This window comes from Phyllostomus discolor, chromosome 9, assembly GCF_004126475.2.
Source record: "Phyllostomus discolor isolate MPI-MPIP mPhyDis1 chromosome 9, mPhyDis1.pri.v3, whole genome shotgun sequence".
In the NCBI taxonomy this organism is placed as follows: Eukaryota; Metazoa; Chordata; class Mammalia; order Chiroptera; family Phyllostomidae; genus Phyllostomus; species Phyllostomus discolor.
In genome coordinates, this window is record NC_040911.2 from 85185263 (window position 1) to 85206608 (window position 21346).

The 21346-nt window shown below is 45.1% G+C and overlaps 1 protein-coding gene across 2 annotated transcripts; it reads right to left on the reverse strand.

Annotated features, from left to right (window-relative positions):
* Nucleotides 1-255: 255 nt before the first annotated feature.
* Nucleotides 256-20922, reverse strand: COMMD7 (COMM domain containing 7). 2 transcript variants are annotated; one of them, XM_028524401.2, is made up of 9 exons: nucleotides 20729-20922; nucleotides 14283-14336; nucleotides 14081-14183; nucleotides 3498-3554; nucleotides 3379-3416; nucleotides 2580-2670; nucleotides 2216-2265; nucleotides 1554-1602; nucleotides 256-1018 (listed from the first exon to the last, which is right to left on the reverse strand). In XM_028524401.2, exons 1-9 carry the CDS (start codon nucleotides 20810-20812, stop codon nucleotides 942-944), a joined length of 603 nt encoding a protein of 200 aa, XP_028380202.1. In that variant the 5' UTR covers nucleotides 20813-20922; the 3' UTR covers nucleotides 256-941. The 2 variants fall into 2 exon arrangements, with proteins under 2 accessions (XP_028380202.1, XP_028380203.1); XM_028524402.2 differs by having other exon boundaries at nucleotides 14283-14333; nucleotides 20729-20918.
* Between the last annotated feature and the right edge of the window lie 424 nt (nucleotides 20923-21346).

The following is a 21346-nucleotide window of genomic DNA, read 5'->3' on the forward strand; positions in this document are numbered from 1 at the left end:
GTTAAGTGCTAGGGCAGGGCTAAGGTCATCTGAACACAGAGCAGAGATATGCTCTGCTCTTCATGTTTTTAACCTGAGTTTCCCCAGAGCCGCTCTTACAAATTCCTATGTCGGACTGAAGCTACTTTCACTGAAGACCCAGGGCCGCCACCCAAACCGGGGAGGTGATTTCTGAAGATCAGAGCATGAGCTCTCCGCAAGGCCGATGGCTCTTTGATCCATACATAAAAACAGCTGGATGCAGACTTTTTCTTCGGAACCATTTTTATTAATCATCTAACCAACAGAGGTGGTCAGCTTGAACCCAAACAAGCTAAAACAGCACCCCCCTCCCAAGACCGGCCTGATTATAGCACAATAGGGCAAAAGCAGAAATGAAGACAGTTCAGCCTCAGTTCTTTTCATTGTAGACCAAACATGTTTCTATACATAGATCCCTCCTTAAAAACTGATTAGCAGCGCACCACCACCACAGTCACAAAGTGTGGAAATCTTGCCGGGGGCTCCCCACGTGTCTGTCATCCAGAGTCACCTCCTCCTCAGCCATAAACGAGCTCTCGCTTCAGGGGGAGGAGGACGGGAAGCGCGTATCTTTAGTGATAGCACCATCTGTTCACCCTGGAATTTTGGCGGGGAGGTGACTCACTGATTTCCTCCCCGCATCTGAGATGCAATAGCCTTTCTGAATTTCTAACAAGTGTCCTGGGAGATCGGTGGTGGAGGTTCCCTTAACAAAGAGTTTACAGGGTAATTGTGTAGCGCTCCTTAAGTACTTAATCCTGTTGTTTTTCAGAAACCTTGCACCTGGGCACCCAACAAGCAAGCAGGGCCAAATCGGGGTCCCGCAGGCCTGTGAGTGAGGTGCTTCTCAGAGCCGTCACCCACAGGGGAGGAGGTGGCAGGGGACAGGCAGGGTGGCGATGCGGGGTGGGGGACAGAAGTCAGCTGAAACACTCCATGCTGGTTCTGACTCGCTCCATCTCGTGCAGGAAGCTGTAGAACTGAGGCAAGGTTAACTCTGGGGGAAAAAAATTCAGTTTCAGGTAAATGTTCCCATGTCCACAGAATCGTCTAAGAAAATTAATTTCCACCCAGAGATTTTTTTTTCCTCTTTTCTGGCTTAGCACCACCAAGTAGCTCTTGATGGGTAATTGATCATAATAAAAAACTGAGAGCCTTGAACATAGGAAAGTTCTCAGTTCCGTAAAAAAGGAGAGGGGTTTAAAACGGCCCAACTCCACGGCACAGAGACAAGGAAGCATTATTTAGGTTGTTTCAGTGTGACTTCTACAGCGAGAGCTTCTTGCTCTTCGACCTCTGCCATTCCTTTCTCCCCTCTTCCCAGAGGTTCTTCAGTTCTGGGGTCTCCAACTGCCAATGGCTTATTAACAATCTTTGCATCATCTTTTAGGAGAGGAGAGGCAGTAGTTACAATACAGCTTGGCAATGGCTTTGATTTTCTGGAGGAAATGATTTGTGGTGGGCTACCTAAGCCCACTGAGGGAAGAGAACACAGAGAAAGTGAGAAGGTTCGAATGGGAATTTGGACTCACCTATATATAAATTTTCAGTTTGATTTCCTTTCTTAACCACCAACTTTAACTGGTTAAAAAGAAGAAATAAAAAAATTTTAAATTAAAATGACAGCTGGATAAAGAAATTCTTGAAACCTGAATTTTCACTTAAACATCAAAGCATCCAGTTTTTAAAATTTACATTTTTTTTTTAATTTATTAATTCTAGACAGAGGGGAAGAGAGGTAGGGAGGGGGGAGAGAGAAAGGAAAAGAACATCAATTGTTGTTTCACTTATTTAGGCATTCATTGGTTGCTTCTTGTATGTGGCCTGACTGGGGACTGAACCCACAACCTTGGCATATGAAGACAATGCTCTAACAACTGAACTACCTGGCCAGGGCAAAGCACCCAGCTTCTACCTTCACAGTCATATAGGAACAGTCTGGTTGTCCACCAAAACTTCTAACAAGTCCCATGACCAGAGGAACAACTGAATTTTAAGAATAATGCCTGGGTCCTATTCACCTGAAAGTGAGCGTGTTGGTGAGCATGTCTTTGGCTGCCCACCTCGCTCTGAGCTGTACAAGACGCTTCAGTGGGACGTCCATGTAATGGGATATTTAACAATACCCAGTGCAGGTTTAATAATTTTTAACAAAGTCAAAAATCTACACATTTTCAACGATGAGAAGACTTACTTGTAAAAAAATACTTCCTAGTTTTTCTAGCTCACTGCTCCCAGAAGTCACTATAATGCAAAAGAGAAAACCAGTAAGTGGCTGGTTGGGGGCCCACTCTGAAGACCCCAATATTGCAGGCTGTTGCAGCAGAAGCCACAGGGGTGTGAGTATGAGGAAAGCAAAATGTGCTTTTCAGGAAGTCAACACATTAAGAGACAAGGACAGAAACTGCTGTCCAGTGGACAGCACTACAGAGGGGCAGCTGCTGGCCCCAACAGTCTCTGAGGACTGAGGACACCTCTTCCCCATCAAAGCTATCCAAAGCCTCTGCAGCCCCACCCTCTATCACCCAAAGGGTGTAAGATCGGCTTTAACTAGTTACCTCCAAACTTCCACTCCATATCTATAAGCTGGTTGATCATCAGAGTCTGACCCATGGCCCATCGAGCAAGGGTGGGGGCATTCTGCTTCCACTGGAACAAAAGCAAAAAGCCGAAGTTATAAAATGGGAAAAATCCCCCCTCTTCATTCCACCCCCAACACAGCAATGCTATTTACACAGCAGGAGGAATGCGGAAATAAGGGCTGGTCTATGTGCACAGATCTGGGGGGTGGGGGAGTGTAGAGGGGCAGATGGCAAGATAAACGTTTTCTTTCATTCTAAGGTTTAATCCATGTCGGAACAACTGTATGACATTTATACTCGGTCAAACCAGAGGTATGCACTAAAAAAATGCACAAAAATGACAGGTGCACTAAATAGTTCAGTTTAAAAGTTGGATGTATGTCATTTACGTGAAACCAAATGAAAAACGTTAAGCTGGAAAAATGGCACGTGATGATTGACGGCTTTGCCTTAGGAGGCATTTTCCGTTTGATTCTTTTCATGAAATAAAAGTGAGCAATCGTAACCTTGATTAAGAGGAATTATGAAGTGTATTGAGCGTGGGCTGCGAACCAAAGTGCTGCAGGTTCGATTCCCAGTCAGGGTACATGCCTGGGTTGCAGGCCATGAGCCCCAGCAACCGTACATTGATGTTTCTCTCTCTCTCTCTTTCTTCCTCCCTTCCCTCTCTAAAAATAAATAAGTAAAATCTAAAAAACCACCACAAAAACCCAGAGGGATGTTTTCATAGGAACAAGGGACCCCTTTAAAAAAAAAAAAAGAGGAATTATGATACCTTTTCAGAAAAGTAAGTGGCCTTCTCCTCACTAAGACCTACAAGAGAACATAGGGAGACATTGTAATAAAGAGCTGCAAGGCCCGCTACTCTGAGCAGCCTCGGTGATGGTGACATACCCAAAGTTATGAAATCAGCCCGGACCTGCTCGGCTGTGAGACTCTTCTTCAAGGCACCTGGGAAAAGGGAGAAATCAGTTAAAAAGGGCAAACCAATCAATCAGCTGACAGTATTTAATGGGCACAACTCATACAATACAGATGACAAAAGGAACACGGACACCTCAGCTAGAAGATCTCAATGCACCTGGGGAGCAATGGCACATTTGGGACAAGGGCAGAATAAGAGAGACCATTTTGTTTACTGTACAGTGTTTACCCATCCCCTTCTCCAAAAGTATGGAAGACATTAGAGACCGGAGAAAAGGCTTCATGAACTTGGGGATAGGGGTACCTGATTGAGGAAAGAATAAGGCCCCAGATTCCTGAAGCAAAGTGGGGGAAGTTCAATGTTAGGCTAGGCACAGGGGCAACAGCCTAGAACTGTACCGCACAATATATAACCACTAAACATGGGTGGTTATTTATATTTATTTAAATGAAAAACAATTTTAAATTCTGTTCCTTAGGCCCTGGCTGGTGTGGCTCAGTAGACTGAGAGCCTGCCTGCAGACCTAAACGTCGCCAGTTCAAATCCCAGTCAGGGTACATGCCTGGGTTGCAGGCCACATCCCCAGGTGGGGGTGTGCAAGAGGCAACCAACTGATGTTTCTCTCCTGCTCTTCCTCTCTCCCTTCCCCTCTCTCTAAAGATAAATAAATAAAATCATAAATAAATTCTGTTCCTTATTCACACTAGCTATTTCAAGTACACAATAGCTACATGGCCCCAGTGGCCACTGTCCTGGACACTGCAGATTATAAACCATTTCCATAGAAAGGGCTATTGGATAGTGTTGCCCTTTAAAATCAGCTTTCAGGAAGTACACCTAGATGGACTAAAAAGTTTGGCCTGTACAATTCACAAGTCCCTCTCAAGAAAGGCATCAAACCTTCCCCTCAGAAGCCCTGGAATACTCCCCTGCGGGGGCTGCTCTGTTCTGCCCACGAGCTCCGATTCCTGAAAACAGTGTTGCCAGCAATCTGGGCCTCTCAACGTTTAACCTGCCAGCTACACAGCCTAGAGTCACAATCTGGCAACCACTTTAAAATTTTCCACATCTTAGCCTTCCAGATGACTAATTAAAGGATAAGAAGACATCCACCACCATCCAGGAAGGGCCCTGAAGTAATACCCTAAACCCAAGTCCCTACCCCCATCTTACTCCAGAAAAACAATCCTAACGGCTGTTGTCCTGCAAAATAAACCATGTCAACAAAGGGAGGAAATCTTTTATCTCCAAAATCAGATGGAGCAAGGAAGCCACAGGGAAATAAAAAAAGGCAAGACCCCAGGAAACCTTGGCCATAAAGGACTTCCAACAAGGGGGTCACTTCCCAGCCAATCCAATGAACCCAAACTGTCACGTGTACAACTCCTTCACGTACGTCCATCTCAAACCAGACATTTTGCTTGATGATCCCAAAGTACTCAGAAGTGGGCATCATCATCGAAGCTTTCATTAACCAGGAAACTTAATTAACCAGGAAACCAGCTCGAGTTTTTGGGGGAAGAAAATTAAAAAATGTATAGTTAACAATTGCACTGCCAAGAATTCACCCAATAGATTCACCCCAAAAGTATACTTAGGTATATGTGGGACGCTCGTTAGTAATGTCCGTAGTAGAGATGAGAAGTCAGAACAGTGGGCTGCTTTTGGTGCATCCACAGAGCAGCCTGGATGTCAAGGTGATTTTGTTAAAACTTAATTCAGACCCTGTCTCTCCTCTGCTGCTCAAAACCCTCTAACAGCTCCGGTTGCACCTACACTGAAATCCAAAGTGCTTACAGTGCCCTGCACGAAACGGCCTCCTCTGGAGCCCCTGAGCTCTCTCCCATGCTTACTCTGAGCTTCCTGTGATAGCCCAGGCAGGTTCCTACCTCCAGGCATTCGCCCTTGCGGTTCCCTTTGCTGGGAACACTCTTCCTCAAATCTGCACATAACTCATTCCCTCTCTTCATTCTGGCCTCTGCCTGAATCTCACCTCTTACAGGCCCCCCTGACCACTCTGTTCCCAGTGGTGCTGCTCTTCACTGGTACCCGTACACTGCTGCACTTGTCTGCGCTGCATGTGTAACTAACTACCCAATTTTGTCAGATATTTATTGTCAGGTTTTTTACTTGAACATCAGTTTGATAAGAACTTGGTCTGTTTTGTGCATCGCTGCTGTCCAAGCTCCTAGAAAAGTGTCCGGCACTACAAACAAAAACATTCTGAATGAAAGAATCCCTACGGTGGAATGCTATGCAGCTTTTAAAAAGGAGATAGCTCTCAATGTGCCAGTTTGCAAAATATAATTAAAAGAAAAGGAAAGAGCAGTCTACACGGTGTGATTCCTTCTGTGAAAATAAAGATGGTATAATGTCCTTACATATAGCCTTAATCATATCCTATCCGATAGCTAAGTAGGCAGATGTGAGGCACATTTTTTTTAACATATCCACAAAAAACTTAAGAGTGGATATCTTTGGGTAAAGCGGTTGGGTGGGACTTTTCTTCCTTTCTGTCATTTTAGAATTTTCTAGTGGCATGTAGGTTTTTCAAAATGTAAAGGTGGTAAAATTGTGAGCTGTTTTGGTTTCCTTTCTTTTTTCTATTCATTGATTTCAGAGAGGGGGAAGGAGGAGAGAGAGAGAGCAGTGACTTGCTGCCCCACTGACTCACGCATTCACTGGTTGATTCTTGTGTGCGCCCCCACCAAGGACGGGACTTGCAACCCTGGCGTATCGGGACGATGCTCCGATCAATGGAGCTAATTCGGCCAGAGCTTGTTTCCTGTATTTTTCTATAATTAAAAACATAAATATCACTTTTTAAAAAGCCGTTAAATGAATTGCCGAGGGCCACAAGAGCTGGCAAATGGCAGGGACAAGTAGGTATAGGCCAGACTGTCCCCAAACCCAAGCTCTACGTCAAGTCATTCTGAGATGCTGCCCCAGGGAAGCACCACAGGGCAAGGCCTTGACAGTGACCGAAAACGAAGGCTCTCAACTACAGGGACCAGTGGGCAAGTTCTCTATCCTTCCATTACCTCTGGCAGGCAGGAACCGTACTTAAAAATAAAGTATTTGCATCATGCTAGGCCTCAAGTCCTTAACTAATTCCTTTCCTCCTCCCCTCTCTCCCTTCCTCTCTTTCCCTAAAAAATACACCTGCACCATGCTAGGCCTCAAGCCCTTAATCCATTCCTTCCTTCCATTCCTTCATTTACTTGAGGTCTAACTGACATATGGCATTGTGTAAATTTACGGTGTTGATTTGGTACATTTATATATTGCAATATAATTACCACCATACATTAGCTAATACTTCTGGCACATCACATAATTATTTCCTTTTTGTGGTAAGAACATTTGAGATCTAGTCTCTTGGCAATTTTGGAGTCTATAACACAGTACTCTTGACTACAGCTCTTAACTTCCTTTTTAGCTTTTTCCTTTGGTGGTTATTTTGCACTAAGCACAAGATAGGCCTGCAGCCTAGACCCAATGACAGACAAGGAAACTGTGTGAGTTCCAGGGCTGGAACCACCAGGACACATTAGTTGGTGAAATTTCAGAATATCCTTCTTTAAACAGAGATCACCATCTGAGATGGTTTAAAAAGTCCCTAAGCACAAATTTCCGCTGGAATGGTAACCTCAGGCAAAACTTCAATGACATCAAACAGTATGGTGGACAAGACAGAGGTGTATGTGAGGAGGAGGGTTTAAATTTTGCCAGGAACAGTTGACACATGAGCAAACATTGTTATTCTACCCCCAAATCAACATAAGGTTATCCAGTGTAATAAGGGAAGCCCAAGGAACAGAACTAAGCCTTGGTGAAAATTCCTGGAGGGACATGGGAGAGGACGGTGAGCTGTGTTCACTCAGTGATTGCAGACCGGAAGTCTGACTGGCTGAATCCACCCTGCAAGGGGCATGGTCCCTGTACATGGATTTACTGAGCACCTGCTACAGGCCAGCACGCTGCTGGATGCTGGGAAACATCAATGAACCTAACAGGCAACAATCTCTGTCCTCACTAGGCTTACATTCTCTCGGGAGGGGAAAACCATAAGTATAATGTAACAAGTAAGTCCGCCATGTATATGATAAGGTGAAAAGTGCCACAGAGAAAAGTAATAGAGCAGGTTAAGGCGTAAGTCCTGGGAAACTTAGTTCAATGGTTGATTAAATACCATTTGTAACTATTGTTTAATGCTATTTTTTTCCCCCAGAAAGAGAGAATTCTGTTTGGAATGGGAAAAGGGAGTTATCACTTTTTTCTTAAAACAAACTAACAAACAAACAAATCAGCACACACAAGGACTAGACATCTTGCAAAGTATTAAAAATAAAAAACGGTCTTAAAATGTGGCCCTGTTGCTGAGTCACCCGTGATCTTGTCCGGGAGACCACTCTTTATGATAACAACAGTCACAGCATCACCAGTGGTGCGGCTACCGCTTCCTGAAGCGAGCTCATCACATCTTTAATCTCTCTCCATTCTCGTAACAATGTATGGGCTACTAGTATTAGCTCTGCTTCATCCCTGGAAAAACGGATTCTCAGAGAGGTTAAGTGACTTGGCTCAAGGTCTCAGGGCTGTTAAGTAGGGTCACCTACACAGCAGAGCACAATAAGGCACAAAGGCACAAAGGGTCACCTACAACGTGAGGGTCACCTATAAATAAAATGCAGACAAGGGGGAAATCTGAACACCAACTGCATACTTTCATTTTAAATATGATAATGGCATTGTGGTTTGATAGCAGATAGAAAAAAGTCCTTTTAGAGATATATAATTAAGTATTTAGGAATTCATTCATCAAATGATTTAGATTTGCTTTAAAATAATCCAGTTTGGAGAGCAGTAAAAAGTGGGTGGGACACAGATGAAGCGATTTGGCCATGGGTTGATAGACTGTTGAAGTCAGGTGTTTTTAAGAATTACATACTAAATAGTAAAAGATAAACATTTAGCCAGATGGGAGGGGAGTGTGGGGGAATGGGTGAAGAGGTGAAGGGATTAAGAAATACAACTACCCCTGGCCTGGCATAGCTCAGTGGATTGAGTGCCAGCTGCGAACCAAAGCTTCGTAGGTTCGATTCCCAGTCAGGGCACATGCCTGGGTAGCAGGCCACAGCCCCCAGCAACCGCACATTGATGTTTCTCTCCCTCTCTCTCTCTCTCTCTCTCTCCCTCCCTTCCCTCTCTAAAAATAAATAATAAATAAAATCTTTAAAAAAAGACTGAATCTTGATTTAAGATGAACCCATTCATGAGATCTTCAAAATAGTTTTTTTTTAAAAAAAAGAAGTACAAATAGTAGTTACAGAATATCCATGGGAATGTAAAGTACAGTACAGGAAATGAAGCAGCCAAAGAACTTACACGCATGACCCGTGGACATGAACAATGGTGGGGGGACTGCCTGAAGGAGTGGGGGTGCTAGGTGGAGGGGGGCAAAGAGGGAAGAATCAGGACAACTGTAATAGCATAATCAATAAAATATAATAAAAAACATTGAAAGCCCTGGCTGGCGTAGCTCAGTGGATGGAGCGCGGGCTGGGAACCAAAGTGTCCCAGGTTCGATTCCCAGCCAGGGTACATTCCTGGGTTGCAGACCAGAACCCCCAGCAACCGCACATTGATGTTTCTCTCTCTCTCTCTCTCTCTCTCTCTCTCTTCCCTCTCTAAAAATAAATAAATAAAATCTAAAAAAAAAAAGAACATTGAAAAAAATTACTAGGCTTTGATTCAATCAAAGGAGGTTCCAGCCCCAGCTTTTCCACTGCAAGATGATCTAAAGCAAGTCACTCCCCTGCTGTTAGGGCTCTGTGTCTGTATCTCCAAGACCCAGATCAGACTAGATCAGCACTTCGCAAAGCTTTTACCCACCCCCCCGCCCCACCTGCCTTCCCCGTGACCAAAAAAAAGTTCCCTGGTTAACTGTTTCACAGATACTGGTTAAGCAGGTTTCAGAGACTAAGATATGGAAATGTGTGTGAATCTCCAAGGTTCCAAGGCTGGGGAGGTGAGGAGACATATTTTTTGACTGTCTGGCTGCTGAAGCCTTTTCTGAATGAAAACCAGACTTTGGGGAAGACCGATCTGTTCTGGACAATTCCGAGGCCCCTTTAGCTCCAATGAGCTCTGCTTCTGCTGTGAGGTCTGACTGCACGGGCAGGACCAGGACGATGGAAGTGGAAGGGGACGGCAGTCTGGCAGTTCAGATGGGGAAAGGCCTTGAGTTCCAAATGAAGGACTAGAGACTTCATCCCGTGAAGTAAATAGCTGTGAGGAGAAGGAGCAGCGCGGTCCCGTTGTTCTGTGGACCGTGGAAGTGCACTCCAGGCCACACTGGAGCCCGGGGTGGGAGACTAGAAGTGGAGATGTCACTGACACAATAAGGCACAAAGGGCCAAGAACTTGCTCTGGAAGGGCAGCCTCTGGGGCTGGAAAGAAAGCGAGACACAAGACCAAGAAATGAGGAAGAGGCCAGGCCAGGGGACTTACAGGCCCCAGTGTCAGGTGCTCAGGAGACACTCTCGAAGAAATGGAGAGTTCACACAGGAAAACTCTGCAGGGAGACAACAGTCAGCCGCATGGGAACAAAAAGAAGATTAAAATACACTTCGAGAGCAGACAAACACAGCAAACCCGAGACTTCAATTCCAGAATGTGAAAAGCTTGAAAGCTTTGGGGCGTTAAGTAGTCAAGAGGTAAATTCAGATCCTCTCTATTAGGTGAAGGAATATTTTATTTTGCCACGTGACACTGCGGCATGGGAGCTAAAACTAACTGAATCATCAACAAATAAAGCTGAAATTCAGCAAGTACCGTGTTAAGTGCTTTACATATATTCACCCACTTACTCCTAATGACACTGCCATGAACTGCTCTTACTACTCCATTTTTCAGATGAGAAACTGAGCCTCCAAGAGGCTGGTTGGTCCAAGGTCGAATAACCACTCTCAGCGATGTGAACCACACTCAGACCCCGTGAGCCTCCAGAGCCCATGTCTGGATTGGTGTGCTAAGAGTGCTTTCAATGTTCTCTGCATCTACAGAAAATGACCTTCTACAAACAATCCTACTACAAAAACACCCAGCACCCCCCGGGGGGGTCACAGGCTCCCCCAAATTCAGTTCAACTCACCCAGCATGTACTAAGTACTTGCTCTATGTCATTAGTTAACTTGTAACTGTAGCTAGAGCAAGAAGTATAAGCCTCGTCCTGGACTTCAAGGAACTAGCTATCTGTTAGAGCCACGAGACAGACACAAAGCAGTATGGACAATAGAAAAGTGAATGATTACGGTTCGAAACAAGAGCTGCAGATAAAAAAAAAAACCACAGATCTCAGTTGCGGAGAGGAAGGGAGGTCACTGGGGACTGAAGTGGTTTAGGAAGGCTTTCCAAGAGAGGCCGCACAGTGGCTGGAGCTCAGGGTCTGGGAAGGACGGAGGGCAGTTGGACAGGATGGAGTGGAGCAGAGACGAGAAGAAAGACGGGAAGGGTGCAGGCAGGGACACTGGGCAGAGGTCCTCAGAGAATCAGTGTCCTCGACAGCTCTAGTGGAGACAGGTCTCCACCTGCAGACAGACCCATTCCCACGAGTGTAGGCTTGAGGATGAGAGCAAAGACTGCTGGTCCTCACTCTGGGCACCTGTCCTATGGAAATGCTCACCCACGGCGAGTACGCAGAAGTCCTAAGGATGGTCACAGGGGCACTGTTTCTGAGAGTGAGAAGTGAGAGCAACTAAAACACCCGGCAGTAGGAAATGGATTAACTAGAAGGAGACACTTTTAGTCCCAGGTGCACTACGGTCACCACAAGAATGCAGCTGACGTGGAGAGACCTGCGTGATGCACTCGGTATGAAAAAAATGCAAGCTGTACAGCTCTTCTGTGGTTTACTCTCATTTATGAAAAATAAGACTGCATGTAAGTCTGTCAGTGTACGTGAAAATATTAAAAGACATACTTCAAAATTATATTGTGATTATTTCTAGAGAGTGGGATGACAGTAAAAGGGAATTTTTACTTTTGACTCTCCATAGCTCTGCACTATTTTTGAAGTTTGCCATGAAAATTTATTCCTGAGTCCAAAAGACCACAAATTCCCATCCAGCCTTGTGGTTCACATGCCTCTAACCTTCCATGAGGGCCAAGAATGCAAGAGGTGCACAAACGGAGGATCATAAAATTTCACAGTTGAAAACCTGTGGGTCAGGGGCCTTGACCCACGTGGCTTGGTTGGTTGGGCATCGTCCCACAGTGCAAGGGGTTGCTGGTTCGATCCCCTGCTGGGACATGTGCCTGGGTTGCAGGCTGGGCTCCAGGTGGGGGTATGTGGGTGAGGCACTGGTCCATGTTTCTTACATTGGTCTTTCCCTCTCTAAAAATAAATAAATAGATAGATAAATAAAATCTTTTAAAAAATGAAAAAGAAAACTTCAGGGGTGTTCTGATCCAAGTCTCCAGCCTGATAGGGCACAAGACAGGGCAAAGGACAGGGAAGACATGGGAAGGCATCCAACAGGAACAAATAAATTTAAGCTTCCAACTTTTAGTGTACCATTGGGCTGAAGTCCTAGGAAGATCAGCTTACTACTGATTTTTAAAATGATTTTATTTATTTTTAGAGAGGGGTAAGGGAGGGAGAGAAAGGGAGAGAAACATCGATGTGCGAGAGATAACATCGATTGGTTGCCTCTCGCACATCCTCAACCAGGGACCTGGCCAGAAACCTAGGCATGTGCCCTGACTGGGAGTTGAACCTATGACCTGTTGGTTCGCAGGCCAGCACTCAGTCCACTGAGCTACACCAGCCAGGGCTGATTTGTTTTTTATTCATTTATTTTTAGAAAGAAGGGAAGGGAGGGAAAAAGAAAGGGAGAGAGGAACATCAGTGTGGGAGAAAAACATTGGCTGCTTTTCCCTGGTACCCCAACCAGGCAACAGGCCCACAATCCAGACACATGCGCCTCCTGGGAATCGAACCTGCGGCCCTTTACTCTGCAGGATGATGCTCAACCAATTGAGCCACACCAGTCAGAGCATTATTGATTTTTAAAATGTGCAAACCAGGGATGGTTTTTACCTCCCTGTTTTACCTCCTCTCAACCTTGTCAACATTTACTGATTCTTTAAGACTGGGCTCGGTCCTGGCCAGGTAGCTCAGCCGGTTGAAGCACTGTCCCAATACACCAGGGTTCTGGGTTTGATCCCTGGTAAGGGCACATATGAGTCAATGAATGAATGTATGAATGAATGGAACAACAGATAGATGTTTTTCTCTCTCTTTCTCTCTTCCCCTCTCTATTAAAAAAAAAGAAGGACTGGACTCAAATGTTGCCTCTCTTTAGAGAAAATTAACTAAATTGCCAAATTAATTCTAGCAACTTTTTAGATAATACATGGCCTAAAATAAACAATTAAAACAACCTGCAGGCCTACCACCCAGATATAGCCACAGTTAACATTCTTTTTCTTTCTTTCTCTCGTTCTTTTCTTTCCAAAAATAAGACTGTGGTAGAAAGTTTTATAAACTACTATTTTTATCAGACAGTGTATTGTGAAAGATTTTCCATATCGTTATATTTTCCTCAACATCATTTTTTAAAATTACTACATAACTTACACATGAGCAACCTTGCACAGAGGTACTGTGCCAAGCATTTTATTTACATAGTCTCAATCTTCAAACAAGACTTCCCCTCAACACACACACACACACACACACACACACGCCTATATGGGGGTGGGACTGCTCAGGAGGGGTTGTTGTCAGGGGTTAAGAGAGATGGGTACCTGGCCAAAGTCTCCCACTTACCACGTGATAGACTGGGTTTCACACCCAGGTCCATCTAACTCCGAACTGTGAGTTCTTAACCAACCAGAATGTCCCCTGGCAAAAATGGACCACAACTCCTTACAGCAATCTCCAGTTGCTGGACAATTTGATTGTTTCTAATTTTCCCCTATCTTATACAGCGCCCAGTGCGCGGCCCTACAGCCACCCCTTCCTCATCTCCTCCCTCCTGGCTCCAAACTGCCTGGCTGCTGTGGGCAAACTGCTTCTCAAACCACCTGTAGGGAAAGACCTTTCTTGTTTTCAATCCACTGGGAATCAAAAAGTATTAATCCTAGAAACAGGAAATGAAAAAAAAACACATACAAAATACAAGCCCCAAGTGATTAAAATAATAAAGTTTATGTTATATATATTTTACCACACTAAAAAAAAAAGCACCATTTTAAATAAAATTATTAGATTTAAGAGACTTTGTCAAATTGCTATAAAAATTTCTCAATGCTTACTCTCGGTTTCTGTGTGTACTACGCCAAGGCCCAGATAACATTTTGGGCACTGGAGCCGGGGTGCAGGCTACGCTCTGAACTGCGCCTCTGTTACGTCCCGCCAGGGCTACCTCTCACCTGGCTTCCCACCCCGGAACGCCAATCCCGCCTGTGCCTGACGCACTGCTGACTGTTCCGGAACTGGGAGGGATGTTCAAGCAATGCCTCTGACCTCAGACAGGCTGCTCACCATTTGGAACCAGAAGGAGGCTTTTCACGATGCTTCTGAGGGGGCCAAGACTGATCTGATTGGCGGTGGCAAATTCTGAGAGTTGAGTCATAAACCTTTCTACCTGCAGAGAGAGAACAGCATAAATGAGGCCTTTGCTTTCTAAGTATCTCAGGATTACAGACCCATGCTCAGGAACTCGTCTTTCCACAAAATACTTTACCTCTTTTGGCTCAGTCAGGAAGTGGAAGAGCACTTCTGTCAGGGCGGAGAACTGCTGTGGAGGGAATAACACAGAACTTCAGGAAGATTCTCCTTCTGATCAGTGTTCCCACACCCCATCCAGCCACAGACCATCAAGAGAGAAGAGAGTAACACACAGGTATTGATACCTGTTTTAATCATGTTAAAGTTACAAATACTCACAAAACCTCCACCAGTGTCAATATATTGTCTGAAACACTTGTATATTTTATTGGGACACTTGGGAGATATGTACTGAAAGACTGCAAGAGTGAGCACATGTGCAAACACACACCTCACGAGTCTAAATATACACAAGAACACACACACTCATGGCCTGAAAGGGAAATTCACTGGAACATTAATAGCAGTTACTTTTTTAGTGTGTTTGTTTATACTTCCACATACTTATTATTCAAACAGAAACCAACCTAACACATAATTTCTCCTCCCTCCTCCGCACAAATAGTAACACACCATGTACAAACTTTTCCTGTACCTTGCTTTTTAAAAGCAGTTACTTTTGCAGAGAGAAATTTTCGGTGATTTTTATTTTCTTCTGTTTCATCTACCCATATTTTCTGGGGGTTTTTACCCCCATAAGAAACTTCTTATGGCCCTAACTGGTGGGGCCATCCACCCTGCAAAGTAAAAGGTTACCGGTTCGATTCCTGGTCAGGGCATATGTGAAAGGCAACCCATTGATGTTTCTCTCATATCATTAAAACAGTAAAGTTTAACACTTTATTATTCATTGTCTTAGACCAGTCTCTTATTATTTTGTGCATGTAAACTCTCTCTTTATCAGCGTTGTATTATTGAGGACTGAATGTTTGTCCCTCCAAATTCCCATGTTCAACTTATTGCTGTGTTTGGAGATAGGGCCTGAGAGGAGGTAGTGAAGGTTAAGTGAGGTCATAAAGGTGGGGCCCTTAATCCCACAGGGTGGGTGGCCTTGGAAGAGGAAGAGACACCAGAGGTCTCTATATGACACAAGTCATGTGAGGACACACGAGAAGGTGGCCATCTGCGAGCCAGGAAAAGGGCTCTCACCAGGAACTGGATTTGTAGGCACCTTGATCTTGGATTTACCAGCCCCCAGAACTGTGAGAAATAAATTTCTGTTGTTAAAACCAGTCAGTCTGTGGTGTTTTGTTATAGCAGCCCAAGCAGACTGAGACATATGTCACTGCTTTCCCGTGTCCCCTCCCCGTGGACAGTGCGTGGTATGGTGGGGAAACCTAAGTAAGACATGGGAGTTTGAAAGACCCAGGTGTGAATCGGTATTTTCCTACTTACTTCACCACATAATCTTGGACAAGTTACTCAGCCTCCCTGTCTCGGTCCCCATGTCCAGAACATATTCAAAAGGGATCAATGCAAAGCCTCCAGCACAGTGCCAAGCTAGAGACTAAAAAAACCGCAGCAATTATCATAGTCATCATTGGAGTCACTGCACCATTTGATCCACCTTTCTTTCTTTCTTTTTTTAAAATTTTATTTATTTATTTTTAGAGAGGGGAGGGAGGGAGAAAGAGAGAGAGAGAGAAACATCAATGTGTGGTTGCTGGGGGCCGTGGCCTGCAACCCAGGCATGTACCCTGACTGGGCATCAAACCTGCGACACTTTGGTTAGAAGCCCGCGCTCAATCCACTGAGCTACGCCAGCCATTGCTTGATCCACCTTTCTGACGCAATATATTAAAAAAAGATTACACACAGATACTTAAGCTCCAAGTCGCCAACACTGTACATGTAATATGACGGTCAAGCGCACCTGCTCTTCTGCTATAACCCGCTAAACTCCACGCAAACTCCTGGCACAGCTCTGTATTACTTTATTCTAAAATGTATTGTTTTAAAATCAGCCTTTGAAAACATAAAATCAATTTATGTGCAAGGTTTTGCAAGGAACCAACTAGCATAAAAGATTGCAAAATACAACATTTCTCTTTCTACCTGCCCCCCACCCCAGCCCCACTCCCCATAGGTAGTTACTTCTAATATCTCTGTGGCTTTCCCATCATTTTATTTTCATTTATTTTAAATACAAATGGAATCGTACTGAACCCACTCCCTATACCTTGTCTTTTTTTCCACTCAGTTTTGTCATAGAAATCAATCATGTCAGGAGATATAAGTCTACCCAGCTTTTTTAACAATTGCATGGCATTTGACTGTACAGTTACTATAATTTAGCTTCCTAGAGATGAACATTAGTGTGCATGTGTGTGTGTTGTTGGTATTATTATAAGCAATGCTGCAGTGACTATCCTTCTACGTATATCCTTTTGAATATGTAAGATGAATTCTTAAGACCTAGGATATATGCATTTTAAAATTCTGAGAACATGCTGCCAAACTGCCTTGCAAAGAAGTTGCATAGACTTACACCCCAGGAACGTTTTAACCAATGTGATACACGCGTTGTCTTTCTGCAGTATTTACGGTTATTGGGTATTAGCCTCACCTAGCTGCTGATCCTACATAGTAAAAATGATAGTCAAGACTGGCTTGAGAATGTATTCAACTATTTGTGAGGGTTTCTTTTTTTAATTTCTTTACGTTTTTTTTGCTGCAAATCTGTGGGACTATCAGATCTTTGGCCAACTGCATTTCCTATGCCACCCAAAGCCTTAAAAAAAAAGAAAAAAAAAAAAAAAGAAAAAAAAAGAAGGCAGCTGAGAAGCCCTTTAACTGCCGTTTCATCTCCAGGCTTCAGCCTGGCATTCCGGCTCAACCTCCCTGTGAAGTCTCACCCCCAACCTCTCCTCTCAAGAGGGGCCTCAAGCTAATCTGGTCTGTAGGCTGTTACAGACCCCCAGCTATCTCCACTTTCCCCAGCCCTCCCTGTCCTTCAAAGCCCAGGCCAAGATACCCAGTTGGGCGTTGGAAACCCCCAACAAGAAAGGGACCTACCCAGATTCTTAACCTCTGAGGCTCCCTCTTGGAACTTTGCCTGGGGGCACTTAGAATTTTCAATCTTGATAAGGAACAAGAACAAGCCTCAGCAAAGAAGGTTCCTTGTAAGGTTTTGTTTTGTCACAGCACCTTAACCGTTGTGAGGGCACAGTATTTGTTAAATAAATGTCCTTTGAACATTTCCCCCTATTCTTTGCCTTTGTACCTGCATAACTGTCGCTCCCTGGAATGCTCACCCGCCTGTGACCATCTGAGAGATCAAAATCCAAACTATTCTCACCAGTAAACGTATCAGAAGATGCTGAAGACCATTCCAGACTAAAGAAATGCAAGTCAGTAAAACAAGGAGCCTGTTTTATTTCCACTTATCAGACTGTTAAAAAAAATAAGTTTGATGACATCAGTTCTGGTCAAAGTAAAAGGAAACAGACATGCTGACACAGTTGATGAATGGAGGGACTGGAGAAACATTTTTGGAGGGCAATTTGGCAATCTGCATCGAATTTTTTAATGACCTTGACCTAGTAATTCCATTGCAAGTATACCCTTCAGATATGTTCCAAAAAAAGTAATCCCAGACGCATTTACACAAAGCAGTTCATTGGCAGCAGTGTTCATAAAAGCTGAAAACCACTTCAAGGAATATCATCACACAATTCCCTTTAATGTAAAAAAAAAAAAAATTAAAGGCTACCTATATATGATGGCAGATGTAGACTTTTTTCCTCCATAGATACATAAATAACTATTTAAATGACTATTTCTGGGGACAAGAGAACTAGGTATTTTGTTTTCATTTTATACCTTAGGTAATGTCTGAATTTTCTAATGTGTGTCGTTTTGCATTTATAGCTAAATGAGAGGCATGTAGACCATTTGTTTTCTTTATATTTTTCTGAATTTCCTCTCACAACCATTCTAAAAATGATTATTTTCTCATCCCACCTACTTTCAAGGCTCCACAATACCTAGGACTGATCGCCAGCAGCACGGAGAACGTGCAGATACACTGAGCACTGCACTGTGTCTCTGTTTCTGCCCTGCTCCGGCAGATCACAACAGGCTGTGTCCATGAAGCCTTTGCAAACCTCACTGGTTTTAGTGGCTAGCTGGTGTACACTAGGCATTCAGATGAATACCTACCAAATAAGCAATAAATGGCGATGCCAACATTAACAAAATGATTCTTCTTCTCCTTTAGGCTTAGGTTCAAAATAAACTCAGTTGGTAGAGTGGGTACTCAGAAAAGTTTTACCACCCAACAAAAGGGGAGGCAAGATGGCCCCCAAGGCTGGTAAGTTGCTTATCAGGAAAAAGCTTTCTGTGTTAAAAACAAAGGTAAACGTTTAGAGTGTGTTTCAAGGTAAGACAATGAGTCAAGTCCTGACCTTAAAGGAAATGGTTTGTATTTTCCAAGTTGGAGGTAACTTTAGGGATCATACAATCCAGCAGCTTAAAGTTATTATTATTTTTAGTTCAAGTACAGTTGGCATACAATATTACATTAGTTTCAGGTGGATGCTTAAAGGTTTTTTTTTGCATCAGAATCTTTTTTATTCTCCAAATGGAAGTCTTCCAGAAAACGCCTACACATAAACAAGAAATATGTAAGCTACCTCATTCAGGAGATCATCTACACAGCTCTGTTCTAGTGTGTTTAATTCCCTAGGATCTGAAATTCAGACATCTGGTCCTGAATTCCTGGCTCCATCACTTCCAGGCTGCCTGGCTTTAAACCAATCATTTTATTTCCCTGAACCATTTTTCTTATCTGTAAAATGAGAACAAAGTTAACACCTAACCTTTACGTTTGTTGCTAACATAAAGAATTTAAGACAGTGCCTGGCATATGGGGCATGCCCAATAAATAAGAGCTGCTTTCATTTAACTGCTCTGATTGTTTCCTCATCTGTAAAATGGGATTAATAATAGTACCCACCTGGGAGGGTGGTTGCAAGGATTCAATGCATTAACATACATAAAAGCACTTAGAACTGTGCTGTCTAGTACAGTAGCCACCAGCTACGTGTAGCTACAGCACTTGAAAAGGGCTAATCTGAGACATGCTATAAATTTAAAATACATGCCAGAACCAGAAAACTTAGTACCACAAAGTAAAATATCTCATTGATATTTTATGTGGGTTACATGTTGAAATAATATATTGATATAGAGGATTAAAGAAAACATTAACTTTCCATTCCTTTTTAATTTTTAAATGTGGCTGTTAGAAAATGTAAAATTAGCCCTGGCTGGCGTGGCTCAGTGGATTGAGCGCAGGCTGCAAACCAAAGCATCACAAGATGGATTCCCAGTCAGGGCACATGCCTGGGTTGCAGGCCACAGCCCCCAGCAACCACACATTGATGTTTCTTTCTCTCTTTCTCTCTCTCTCTCTCTCTCTCTCTCTCTCTCTCTCTCTCTCCCTCTCTCTCTCTCTCTCTCTCTCCCTCCCTTTCCTCTCTAAAAATAAATAAATAAAACCTAAAAAAAAAAAGAAAATGTAAAATTAGACATGCAGCTTGCAATTTATTTCTATTGGACGCTGTAGCCTGAGAAAATGACTGTCATTATAATCACTGTCACCATTACTTAATGAGAACACAGGGGGTCGTCGAGGATGCTGAGATGAAAGGGAGGGCCCCACCTCCTGGAAAGTTACAACCCAGCGCGGATAAAGAACTCTGCAGAGGGTGAGAGGCATCACTTTCAGCTATCTATTTTGTCTGCTTTGGGGGCATCAAGGGGCATCCCAAACAGTACATGGACAGGAAGCCTCCAAGACGGACTGGTTGGCACCTGTGGCCTGGAAAGGGACAAAACGGCTTTGGCAGCTCCACTCCCATGAAGACCAGGCCCTACCCTGTGCAGAGTATATACCTGTCTTTCTTTGAGAACTACGAGGGCTGCATTTCCCTTAACTGGAGGTGTGGGCGAGTGGGATGTCATCGCCAGCTTCGCCCCAGACCCTGCCCTCGGCCTGCCCTCGGGGTGCCCGGACCCTCCTGAAGCCCCTCGGCTTCCCTACTAAATGTCTCAGCCCTGCCCCGCCCACCAAGTCCCACTGCTCCCCCACAATCCTTCGGCCTTCCAAAGCCCTCAGCCCACTACTTAGTTCCCCACTCTCTCCAGCCTCGTCAAGACGCTCCTCAGTCCCTCTTCTGGGATCCCTCAAACTCTGCTCGTTCCCTTCAGTCCCCCAGCCCCACCTCTGAGATCCAAACCCCACGAGAGACCTCTCGGCTTGCCCTTAGGCCTCTGACAACCCTCGGCCCTCCAAAGTCGCCTCAGATCCCAATTCCGCTGGGCCCCTCCCTGAATCCCCCCAAAGCCATAAGGCGCACCGGACGCCGCTCGGTCTGGTTCCCCCAAGCGCTGCTAGACCCCAGGCGGCCCCCCGCCTAACCTCGCAGCTTTCCGCTCAGCCCTCCCGGCGCCACCTCGGGCCGCGGCCCCGAAGTTCCACGCCCGGATCACCCGGTGCACCCAGGCCGCCAGGCCCACCTGCACGCCCAGCTGGTTCAGCTGCTGCATGTCACCGCCCACTGCCTCGGGCACGGGGTCCTGCGTGCAGTGCAGGCGGCCCATGGCGTGCCCCCGGCCCCGCCGCTCCCGCCGTCTGCCTCCGCTTCCTCCTCCGCCGCCGCCCGTCTCGCCGCGCTTCCGCAGCCGCACTTTCGCCACGGGCAGCCGCCACCGCGCTCCTCCCCCGGCCAGCGCGAGAGCGGGGCGGGGCACCCCCGAGGAACCGCGGACACGGACACGCGCGAACTCCGGGGTGTGGGGCGGGGCGTCCCGGCGCAACGCCCTGGAGGCGCCACTGACACGCGCGGCCGCTGCGCCCAGGGGCGGTCCCAGAGAAACGCGGGATTCTCTACCTGTTCTCCCGCTGGGTGATTTCTGGGTGCAAGCCAGGCCTTTCCGAACCTCAGTTTCATTATCCCTATAAATGATCTCTGGGGTGGCTAATTCTAAAATGTTTGCAACATAGCCTGACACTCAGGAAGTCCTCAATCAATGACTAGGTGCTATCATTTATCACGGCTGTTCAGTCAAGCCGAGTGTCCCCGGGAGGGCCTACATCAGAGGAGAGCAGTAGGTCTCAAACTTGAGCTTTCACCA

Bases quoted from the DNA above. Each gene is read 5' to 3' on its own strand.
- COMMD7 (XM_028524401.2), bottom strand. From the start codon at position 20,812: ATGGGCCGCCTGCACTGCACGCAGGACCCCGTGCCCGAGGCAGTGGGC. The intron at 2,671-3,378 runs GTATCATAATTC...CTTTTGTTCCAG, and splicing joins CCACTTACTTTTCTGAAAAG to TGGAAGCAGAATGCCCCCAC. The intron at 1,603-2,215 runs GTAAGTCTTCTC...CTTTTTAACCAG, and splicing joins TAGGAAGTATTTTTTTACAA to TTAAAGTTGGTGGTTAAGAA.